Source organism: Ochotona curzoniae, unplaced genomic scaffold (genome assembly GCF_017591425.1).
Source record: "Ochotona curzoniae isolate NIBS_2020 unplaced genomic scaffold, NIBS_Ocur_1.0 contig_3643, whole genome shotgun sequence".
Classification (NCBI taxonomy): domain Eukaryota; kingdom Metazoa; phylum Chordata; class Mammalia; order Lagomorpha; family Ochotonidae; genus Ochotona; species Ochotona curzoniae.
In genome coordinates, this window is record NW_024465933.1 from 4,771,569 (window position 1) to 4,783,929 (window position 12,361).

At 42.0% G+C, this 12,361-nt stretch overlaps 1 protein-coding gene across 1 annotated transcript in view; it reads right to left on the reverse strand.

Moving 5' to 3' along the window:
- LOC121158159 (SPHK1 interactor, AKAP domain containing) overlaps positions 1 to 12,361 on the reverse strand; it is a 125,553-nt gene that overhangs the window by 10,074 nt on the left and 103,118 nt on the right. The window contains exons 8-9 of the mRNA XM_040982777.1: positions 2,544 to 2,729; positions 827 to 913 (exon numbers count right to left, since the gene is read on the reverse strand). Coding sequence (XP_040838711.1) covers positions 827 to 913; positions 2,544 to 2,729 — 273 coding nt within the window. The remainder of the gene's footprint in view (positions 1 to 826; positions 914 to 2,543; positions 2,730 to 12,361) is intronic.

Genomic DNA, 12,361 nt, shown 5'->3' on the forward strand with positions numbered 1-12,361 from the left:
AGTGTGTACATGTGGATAATGGCTGTGTGAACCAATAAAGGATGTCTTGCAATCTTTGATCACTAAATAATGTACGTGATCAAAACATGAAATAAAATTATTTCAGTTCTAGATAGCAATTGAGAAAACAGGTTAAGGAGCATCTTTAGCTCCATATTTTTCATTTTCTCAAATTTTAGAGCTTTCCAAATAATTCACGAAGTCCTAATGTTCAAGCACAATTTCAATTGATTTACTTTTCTGGAGTAATTACAGTTTCACACTGGTCTTGACTTCATGTTGCCCTAATTTCTTCATTACATTTTATAGGTTATATATTGTGTTTCTCTAAGGGATTTATCTTTTGGTCTTTTCCCACATTGTGGAGAAAAAAAATCATGGGAGAGAACAACATATACCATTGACAGCAAATGTTAGAAACATTGAGTAGTGATAATTTAGGTTTCTACCAAATCAATACAAAGACATGTAAACTTGGATAACTAAATCAACCATAATCAATTGTCAAGAGTATTGTTTAGTGTTCTTCGGTTGGATTAGTTTAATTTTAGTGGATATTTTGATTCCAAGTGTACAAGGAGGTACAAAGACAGATGTTTATGACGATATTGATAAACATCATCCGAAATGCTTATTTCCTAGGGAATAAACTTGACATTTGGAAAGCAGGTGTTGATTACGTGGGGCCTACTCAAGGGCTGGATTCTTGTTCCAGTGACAGACATGATGGAATCAGTGGCTGCACACAGCCTGAGTGATCAACGCGATTTGCCAGATGGAATGGGAGTAGTGGTCTCACAGTCACTGCATCTCAGTGGCTACTTACTGAATCATGGCAGAAGATGGCATGCTTTCCTGAGAAATGTCCAGCTCCATAATGCCAAGACTGCTAGTGGCACTACTGTTGCCATTGCTGACAAAGCAAAAGTTTACATATTAATGCCCGTCTCCCCGACTTGATCACACTGCCCACACTGATGCTCAACTATTGTAAAAGATTCTTCCTTTCATTTTCTTTCTGATAAAATTATGGGAAAATGCAGACGTAAACCTAACAGGCTGAAGCCAATAACAACAACAAAAGTCCCAGTAATTTATCATGTTTGAAGTGATATCACACCTGATGGATTACATCTAGAAACTAACGGTCATCCTGCCTCGAGCTTCTCATTCGCATTACAGTGAGCATAGTCACATACTAACAAGACATGTCCCTCATGCTGGGTGCAAGTGCAAAGATGAAAATGCTTCTGAAAATGCTGTTTGGTGAGGAGGCCAGAGTAATTATTTCCCTACTTTAAAAAGTTATTCTAATATTAAAGAATGGGGTATGGTCTCACTTTGTCATTCAGAGTTATTTTCTTGGGTATGTTCTATAGGATTTTGATCTTATCACAGAATTTACAAGTTGGAAGTCAAACAATGGTCAAGTTTTATCACTCCATTGCCTTACAATCTTCAAGGAGTGACATTTGATGTCTTACGTGTCGTAGGTTGTACAATCAACACATGGTCCAGTTACTAGCCTATAACTTATTCATTGACATACAGCAGAGTTGAACCAATCTTTAGACTCTTTTCATACTTGTGAAATGAATGTGTCAACTTGTACTGAAGTCCCTGAGTCACTCTACGCCTTCTCTATTTCCTTATGATATATCTGCCAAGCAGAGTTTTCAAAGGATGAGTGGTGATATGCCCTGGAATGGGACAGTCTTTCCTTAGGAATAACAACTAGATCCCCCTAATTTTAGTTCTGCTCAGGTTTTAGATGGAGTAGTGAATATATCTACACATTGAAACCCAGTGACTGGAGGTAATTAATTTCATAAAATTTTGCTGTAACATCCAAAGATTCGAATTCTCCTTGATTTCTGTCTCCATTTTTCATCAGCTTTTTCAGATTTTAGACTACATTTTTATCAGTATAAAATGTTCCTAAGTTTACTCAGGGTGAACTGTTAGAAATAAAAATTTCAAAGATGCATAAAGACACCCAGATGTTTCTGAATCTTATTTTCTAACGGAACTCCCTGGAAAGTCTGTGCGCATACTGATCTGGTATCAAATAAACTGGGCAGAACTACTAAGGTCTTGCAGAGCCTCACAGAGAATAGATTTCAGCTTTCGTCTGCTCATTGGTGTGAGTTTTTTCAGATCTGATCTCCCCCAAGTCCCTCTCTAGTTTCTCCACAGGGCAGGGATGGTAGAGGAAGGACCAGTCAGGCAGCACAGGGCAGGAATACTTGCCTCCTTTTCAACTAGCCTGTATTGCATCTGGAACACAAACATACCAACACTCATGAAAATGTTCAGTTATCACCGTAAAAAACACACACCAGCTGGGCCTTTCAGGAGAGAGGTCACAGATAACCTCTCAACCCCAAACAGGGTCATTGAAGTCATAACTAGACGTGAAAATATCTTCCAGTACAAATCATAGCAGACAGGAAACTTGAAAAGAGAATACTTAAAACACATTTTTTTTCCTGGAATGTGGGTTGAGATAGATTTTCCTAGAAAGTGAAATGAAGGGCAGGTACCTCATGGATCGTTCACTGAGCTGCAAAAAACTGCTTGTGTCATCAGGGTTGTCTTCCCCATTGAGCAGCTGCGACCAGCTGCCCGTGCTCGCCTCACTGCTGCTGGGCGGGCTGGGCATCTCCTCGGGAAGTCTGGCTTCTGCGGAGACTTCAGCCTCCGGTACACCTCTGCCGTTGAGGCTGTTGCTGTAGAGAACAGGTTGTTATTAGCAAGAGGTGAAGAGCAAAACAAAAGGCATACAGACACCTGCGCAGTTGGCTGCCATGTGGACCGAATCTCCACCGCAGTGAACAGAATGCTGCCAGATACACCTGAGGTTTTTAGAATGAACCGTCTGCTTCTGCTTTTATTATTTCTATTGTTTCCATTTATTATTTTATTATTTCTATGAACATTTCTGCCAGCATGGGTTCCAACTCTTGCAATCTCTGACTTGATCTTGTCAACTTATGTTTGGTTTCTGTGCTCTTTTTATTCCATTTCCACCAGATCTCTCAAATATTCCTGCCTACTTCTGCACTCAAGGCGTTATTTTATTTCAGGGCTTCCTAAAAAGCCAGAATTTTAGACTTGGAAGGGAACACACAGGTTTTCCTTCCAGAATCCAGTAAGGTGGATTCATTGACCTCAAATCTCAACAGGTATTTGGTACCTGAACCAGAACTGTGTTGCCTCAACCTTAGTTGCACACCAATTGCTTCTCTGCTTTTAAAACCTCACTCACATTGCTGTCAGTTCTATACGATCTCATTAATCATGCTTCTCAAGAAACTCCAGGGATTTCCTGAGGTCAGTTTCTTAATAAGCTCCTCATGCCTATTCAATTGTATTTGTTTCTACCCTACCCATTACTTAGCAAACAACACTACTCAAACACACCAGCAATTCTTACCCCCTGGCCTTTGTTTAGTTGTTTCCTTTGACCAAATGCTGGAGAACAAAGTACTTTAGATATTGCCCACCACCTAATTGTTATAGACTCTGGTCCCTCTACTTCCCACCTGTTCAAATAGGTCCAGTCATGAGGCTGACATCAGAGTAGGAGTAAGCTAAACCTCTGCCTGTGGTTCTGGTTCATGTCCCCGCTCCTTCACTTCCAATTCAATTTCCTGCTTATGGCCTGGGAAAGCAGCAGAGGATGGCTCAGGTCTTTGGGACCCTGCACCCACATGGGAAACCCAGAAGATGCTCCTGGCTCCTGGCTCCTGGCTTCAGACTGACCCAGCTCTGGGCATTATGGCCATTTGGGGAGGGAACATGTAGATGGAAGATGACTCTACTTGCCTCTTTTTTTCTCTCTCTATAATTTTGCCTCTCAAAAATGAAATAAAGTCTACCATTGTCTATTCCTACATGTCATGCTACATTTAAACAGCAGGATGAAGGAATTGTGACTGTTGGTGAAGAACTATATTATTATTATAATAAAGAGGAAAACATTGGCAGAGAGGGAGGATAAGGAGGGCAAAAGAGGAAATCCATGAACTTAAGGAACTCTATAAAACCTCTAAAAGCTAACTCTGTTACCTGAATGCTTGGAAAATTCCTTTTTTTTTTTAAAGATTTATTTATTTTTATTGCAAAGTCAGATATACAGAGAGGGGGAAAGACAGAGAGGAAGATCTTCCGTTCAATGATTCACTCTTCAAGTGAGCACAACAGCCAGTGCTATGCCGATCTCAAGCTAGGATCCAGGAACTTCTTCCGGGTATCCCACACAGGTGCAGGGTCCCAAAGCTTTGGGCCGTCCTGACTGCTTTCCCAGGCCACAGGCAGGGAGCTGGATGGGAAGTGGAGCTGCTAGGATTAGAACCGGCGCTCATATGGGATCCTGGCGTGTTCAAGGCGAGGACTTTAGCTGCTAGGCCACGCCATCGGGCCTGTTGGAAAATTCTTTTTAAAAATTAATTCCTACCTCAATTTGGAAGAGACAGTTGAGAAAATAAAAAAAATCATTCAGTTGCATTTAGTTTAGTACCTGAAATAGAAGTAATTAATAAGAGCTCATCATTGTTTGGTAAGAATCACAAGTTTGTGAGTGAACTTTGATATAGCAGGTAAGACACCCCTATCTTTCACTGATGTACCTGGGATTGATTCCTGGTCTGGCACCAAGTTGTTACAGATCCTACAGGCTCTAATGACAGATTGACATAGCTGAACTCTTGTCACACATTGGGAAACCTGAATTGAATCCAACGTTCCTGAGTTCGACCCTTGCCTAATGTATGGACCAGTAGATGGAAGCTCTGCCATTCTGTGTCTGTTTCTTTATCCCTCGAATGGCTTTCAAATGTCTAATGACATCATTTTCTGCTCTTTCGTCTTTTCAAGACTGAGTCAAGATGCTTTCATTTCTTGGAAGTGTCCTTAATCTCTCCAACTGGTATAATTGCAGTCTCTTGAATGATGAAAATAATTTGTTTTTCTTTCTTTTTGATGACACAAATGCTTCCTAATTTTCACTCTAGATTATAGGGTTAACTGTGTATATACCAAAAATAATTAAGCAGTTTATATTTTTGATACATTAGGAACAGAGCTCTGACCAGATCATATATTCGTTAGCTGTATATACTATTGTTGCATGTATCTAATTTTATAAGTAGTCCTATTATTTCCGTTTTGATAGCTCTGTCAAGTGTGAAACAGAAAGATCTGTGACATAATTCTATTTGCCAGCTAACAGCATTCTAAATAACCATGATGGTTAGCTGTGGTAGTAATAAGTTGTGGCAGTTTTCCACATGCTCTGCTACTAACAGCGGGTGGAATAAGGTCCTTGTAAGTTGGACATTCCACCAATTTGCCTGGTATAGCTAGACAATGCACACACACTCACAGGAAAATGAACATTCTAGGTTAGGAATCTCATTTAAATCTTCTGCATAAAGGAGGGATGGTCTGTACTTCACCACTGTAGAATATCAGCAAGTGCCTCTGAAAATATGTATTTTGCATTTCTGGAAGTCCATCTTGAGAGCTAGTAATTAAAGACTATATCATCTATGACTGTGCTCTCTGCTCAGCAACCTGTGAGTACATAAGTATGAACAGGTTCACGGAATCCTGACTCCTGACACTACCTTTGGAATAATCAGAAACTGGAAGACTGGGTGAGACTGCCAACAACATTCAGGGGTATGTTTCTCAGTTGACAATGCACAGTAGAGAATGGCAGGGTGAACATTGGAATGCCTTTCATTGCACAGGTGGTTGAGCATATGGTAGCTGAATGTGCTCCCTTTTGCCTTGCCAGGGTTACACATTTTCCCAGGGAGTTTCCTAAGAACTGACCAATGCAGAAATAACAAAGGTCTCAATTTATAGCAAATCTGAGGGAGCATCTGGCATGAGTCTCCCAAAGGATATGTGGACAGGATGGTTGCAGACACTTTTGGAGGAACCATTCTGTTCTTCCAAGTGTTGCCTTCCACACCTCTGACCCACAGAACACAGTGCCCACTTACCTCTGCAATGCATCTGTTCTCCATCACCAGCCTATAACTCTCCCTTTCAGAAGCTCAGTTAAAGCAGCTTGAGGAGGGGGCAGACATTGGCATAGTGTATCAAGGGCCTGCGTATCATATTGAAATAACTGAGTGTGAGATTGGCTTGCTCCTACATCCAGCTTCCTACTAATGTGCACTCCAAGAGGTGAAGGTCAGGGTGCAGGTGATTGCATTGATGGCAGCTCCATGGGAAACCTAGATTAAGTCCCTAGCTCCAAGTTTCAACCCCAGCTCTTGTGGGCATTTGAAGGGTGAGCTAACAGATTAGAGTTCTGTCTGTCTTTCTATCTGGTAAATTATCAAATAAAACATTTTAAAGTCCATAATAACAGACTGATGGACATATATGACTGCTTATGAAGGACTCTACTACTGTAATAATATGGGGGAAAATCAGTCAGGGGTTGGAAATTTTGGGAGGAGGTAGGGAAATGCTAGACCATATGCAATTGCACCATAAAATCAAAAAATAATAATAAAATAAAAAAAATTTTAATAAAGAAAGCCTTATGTGGTTTCCTTCTGTCTTGAAAACAGCAAGCATATATTTCTGTCCGCTCTCTGAAGAGAGTTGTGCTTTAAATAAATTTTGAATTAGTTCTAGAATGCGGAATTTCAAATGCATGATTTTTGTGAGAGAATAAAAAGTCTCCATTTGGAAAGGTGACCTTTGTTACCAAAGGTATTTTTGTAAAAACTTTGGGTCCTTGCTTATGACATTCCATCTGAAGGTTCTCTGGCTGGCTTAAGTGTTGAAGGCAGCTGCTAGGGGCATGCCCTGCTGTAGACACATGGTGAAAAAAGATTCTTAACCATCTTGGCTTGCCTGAGAGGAAAGAAAAATACAGCCAAAGGCATCATATTTATATAAATGCAAATGAAAGAAAAACTAACTGGTGATAAATGGAAATATTATGTATTTGATCCACTCCCACCCCTAATAAAAGCATAAGTAAATCAATTACTAGGCAGAGAAAAGGCCTCTAAACTATTAGTTATCTTAGGTAAAAATAATTTCCTGAGCTAATTCCTGCCCAAAATGAGATCTTGCATTATCACAAAAATTCACATCAGAATATTTCTTTCTAAAGGAGTTTAACCTCAATGATTGACACTGAAAAACAAGATTACAATATGAGGTTGTCAGTATATTTAATTTTGTCTCAATTTCATGCTCCAGTTACAGTAATTATCATGTTCCATGCCAGATAGCCATAAATTCAAATGAATACTGATTATCCAAAATACTATTTTTTAATTTTTCTGTTCAGATAAACTTATGGTCTCACTAATATAGTTATGAATAATGCACAAATGAGTTTTGCAGATGCATGCTTTAAGATCTTCTTGTCTCCTGATCTCCCAGGGGAGGCGTGTAAATCTTTCAAAGAATCAGGTGCCACATCAAATTCCCCTGTCGTTTCTGTGGTGGCAGCAACCTCAAGCACTATCACGGACCGTGTTTACTCAGCCTCAGTGGCTGGCAAGCCAATTTTATGGTGAGTATCACATTTGCCTTTCACCAGCCTTACAATAATGCTAAAATTTCCTAAATGAAATTGCTTGTGTATCTTCATTAAAAATACAATCTTAAATCATTGCTTTGAACCGAAAGCAGAAATCACTTACTGTAGGCAATAGGAAAGCACATTTCAATATGTAACTGTAGTCAAGATCCTTTTTATAATGGATGATGTAGCTGCTTACTTTGTATAAAAAGCTCATGGAAGGTAGAAATGAAAATTAAGCATATGCATGTTAACTATCTTTCTTTAACTGCAAACCATATATGCATTTCCCATTCTCTGGAGCTATGAGACTTTTGGTTTCTCAAAAGGTTTTCTGTTTTTATAACTGTTGGTTTCTGCTCCTATTTTTTATTATTTCTGCCTTTATATTGCTTTATGCTTAATTTGATCATCCTAATTTAGTTTACTATTAAGGTGGAAGTTTAGATGATTGATATTAGTCTATCTCTAAAAAAAAAAAAAAAAGCCAGAAACTTTTAAAGAAGCAAATTTTCTTCCTGAGAATTTCCTCAGCTATATTTCACACATTTTAATGTGCTGCATTTTCATTTTGACTCAATTCAAAATTCATTATAATTTCCTTTGTGCCTCACTTTTGACCAAAGCATAGCTAAAAGGTATTGTTGAGGGGCAGCGTTTTGGTATAACAGGTTAAGCCGCTGTTTGCATTGATGGCATCTTATATCAGAGAGCTGCTTCATGACTTGCTTCACTCCCAATCTAGTTTGTTACTAACATGCCTGTGAAAGCAGCAGAAGATCGCTCAAATACTTGGGCCCCTGTGTAATTTGCTTAAAGCCCTCTTGCTTTTACACAGAAATGCTCTTCCGCTAACCCTGCCCTTAGATGGTACATCTGCTACAGTCAGAAGACTTGCATCAAAAGTTCCTGGATAACAGCAGAGTTTACTATGGCTGTTGTGAATCCTGTGGCATTTGATGAATATGGAACAGCACTCAGTCCATTTTATGTTGCTCTAACAGAACACCACAGATCTAGCAGTTGATAAGCAATAGGAGTTAAGTTGGTTCCTTGTCCAGGAGGTTAGGGAGTTCAAAATCAAGGAACCCACATGTGGAGACGATTCTGTTGCTGAGGCATCCTCTTGCTGAGGCGTAACACGGCAGAAAGCAGAAGCGCAAGAGAGCCTAAGAGGTCAAGAGGTAGAGCTGAATCTCAAGTCTGCTTATATCTGGATCTACCTCACTCATAAGAGTGATGCCATTATGACCTAGACAACGTTCTCTTCCCAAAAATGTAGCATTAGGGCTTCAGCTTCAGCTCATGCTTCTGAGGGCAATGATATATATCCACCTTCACTGTATCCTACAGAATAGGTTCACCGCCCTACAAATCCTATAAACTGCCTGTTTACTCTTTCTCTACCCTAACCTTGAGATCCACTGTCTCTTCCCTATGTTATATAGTTCAAATGATATGATAGATTGGCTATCCTTGGGCTGGAGCACTGGCTTAACTGGCTGATTCTTCACCTTGAAGTGCAGCATCCCATATCAGCATTCGTTTGTGTCCTGACAGCTCCATTTCCCATCCAGCTCCCTGCTTGTGGCCTGGGAAAATAGTTGAGGATGGCTCAAAGCCTTGGGACCCTGTACCTGCTTGGGAGACCAGGAAGAAGCTCCTGGCTCCTGGCTTCACATCAGCTGGGCTCTGGCTATTGTGGCCATTTGGTGAGCGAACTAGTGGATGGAAGATCTTACTTTCTGTTTTTCCTTCTCTCTGTAAATCTGCCTTTCCAATACAAATAATTGATTTTTCAAAAAAAGATTGGCTGTGCTTAATAACATCAATTGAAAATTCCTCCATGTCTTATAGTTTGACAGCTCATTTCTTTTTAGCATGAAACAAGATTATCGTGTTTCAGTGTATCATAGTGTGTTTTTTTCCATTCACCTACTGAAGAATATCTTAGTTATTTCCAAGTTTTGGCAATTACAAATGCAATTGCTATAAGTCTTAATGTGCAGGTGCTTGTTGTCTATTTGGGTAAATACCAAGGAATATGATTGTACAGTGAGTTAGTCTGGGTTTGGAAGTAACTGCCAAGCCGTCTTCTAAACTGATTGTTGCTTTCTGCCTTCTCATCAACAGTGTATGTGGCTTCCTGCTGCTCCACATTCTTGACAGTATTTAATTATTGTCTGTGTTTGCGGTTTAGCTGTGTTATTACATGTGTAGTTGTATGTCATTGTTTTAATTTGAAACATCCTATTGATATACTACACTGAGCATCCTTTTCATGTGCTTACTTTTTTAAGAAATCTGTGTATATTTATTGGTGAAATGTACATTTCATTTTGTGTGTGTGTGTGTGTTTGTTGATTAGGTTGTTTCTTTTCTAAGTGTTGCATTTTCAGAGTTCTTTGTGTATTTTGGATCATCGCCCTTTAACAGAAATGCTTTGAAGTCTTCCTCCCAGTCTGCAGCTTGTTTTCTGGACAGGGGCTTGCAGAGAAATACTTTCATTTTTGTGAAGGCTACTTATCAGTTTCTTTCATAGATTCTGTCTTTGGTGTTGCTTCTAATAAGTCAACTACGACCTTTGAGGTCATCTAATTCTTCTTGCATGCTATTTTCTAAGACTTTGTAGTTTTATATTTCACACTTAAGTCTGTGGTCCAATTTTAACTTCTGTAAAAGATACAGCGCATTATTTTTTGAATGTGAATATCCAGTGATTCCTGTTTCATTATGTAGAGGATCTTCTCTCCAATGTGTCAGTTGACGATGTTTGTGTGAGTCTATTGCTGGACCTATTGTCTGTTCTCGAGTCAGCAGCATGTCACCTTGATTATTATGGCCTCGTGATAAATTTTGAAGTAGATAATCTCATTCTGTGAATTTGTTCTTATAATTTAATAATACTATGACAGCCGTCTTTTGTTGTTCAGTGCAACTTTAGAATTAATAGTTAATATCTAGGAAGGAAGATGGCCGACGTAGGAGGAAGGCTGTGAGTGAGCGTCTAGTGAGAGAGGGATAGAACGCTACAGAAGCAGCAAAGAGGAACAGCAGGGAACTGCAGGGAGAGGTCCGTGAAGCTCGCTGGGACAGTGTGGAGCCAAAAAGATCCACACAACTCGGAAGAACAACGAGAACGGAGCAGGGCAAAGGCAGAGAAACCGACATCCCACGCCAGACCTGCTGAGTCACTTTTGAAAACGGCCTGACGGGAGACGCGGCCAGCTCGGAGGCGGGGAGATCAGGGGGATCGTCCCCGGCGGGAGGCCCTCAACAGCGGTGGAGGCAGACTGCAGCGGCCGGACGTTTGGTGAGCGGGGGTGGGGGGTTGACGTGGCAGCCTTCGCATTCCTCGACCCCTGCTGAGGTTACAGCCTCTGAGATCGCGGGGCAGGCAGCCTGAAACTGTCGGGTCTTGGCCTTGGGAACTACGCTCAGTGGTGTTGGTGGCTGAAGGGGCCCTGGGAAGGCGCCTCGGTTGTTCTTGCGCTGAGGGGGCCAGTGCGGCTCGGTGCGCAGAGACAGCTGGCAAGGGTCTGGAGTCCCCCACACCCCGCCTGGTGGAGGACCGGGAGGACTCTGAACGCTGCACCGAGCGGACTGGGCGGCCCCGCCTGCAGCAGCCGCCTCCGCAGCGCAGGTGTCAGGTGTCAGGAGACCTCTGAGATTTGGGAAGTGTAGCGCTGTGTGTCCCTGACACGCAGGTACCACTCCCATAGAGTGAACTGCTCACTCCTCGCCTACCATCCCGCAGTTCTGAGTGTGGGCGACCCACCAGGAGAGCTCTGAAAACTCCAGCACCATACTCACACGGTGCGAACCTGCCGTGAAGTCATTATAACAGGGCGCCTGGGCCACTCCTCCGCTAAGGGCCTGTGTGGGGGAGCCACACGGGAGCAGGGGCTCTGAACACCCACACACCACGAGTGGTGGATTCACTGCACAAGAGCCACGCCTGGAAAGTGCCTCACCCACAGTCCCGTGTGTGGGAGACGCACCAGGTGGGCTCTGAAAGACCCTGCAGTCCCTGACACGGAGAACGCAGGGAGAAAGCACATAAAACCTTCTAAGCCCTGTGGATTCCCGTGCAGGGGGCACACCCAGAGAGCGCCTCCATCCCTCCACGCCCTGGGGTGTCACACCTGTAGAAGAGGTGCCCAGAGTGTGCCTGGAATCCACTGGGCCCCCAAGGTGGTGCTCTACAGCCCCGGGCCCTGAGAACGCACCAACGGTGCCTTGAAAACTACCACGCCTGGCAACACCACGCCTGCAGGCTCCAATCTCTACAGGAAAGCACCTGACGGCCCCTCAACACACGGGTCCATTTGCCCCACCAGAATACACCAACGCAATGGGAAAAACCACCAGAAAGAGTTGTGCTCCAGATGAAAGAGCCAGCACCCCACCAAACAAGGGCCAAAAGCCATTATCAATATCGACGATACGAGATGAAGACATGGACGTGTTACCAGCAAAGGAATTGATGAAAATAATGCTAAAATTTCTCAGAGACGTGGACACAAAGCTGGAAGACTTCCAGAACCGCATAATCACCGAAATACAACAAATCAAAACCAAACTGGATGCCCAAGATAATAAGATTGAAAGCCTCATCAACAGAATAAATGCGGCAGAGGAAAGGATCTCTGACACAGAAGACACACAAAATGAAGGTGCCCAGCGAATTAAACAGCTGGAGACAAACCTCAGCAAAACTAATAAAATGATGCAAGAGATGAAAGATTACCTTAGAAAATTGAATATTCGGATCATCGGCCTCCCCGAGGGAGTAGA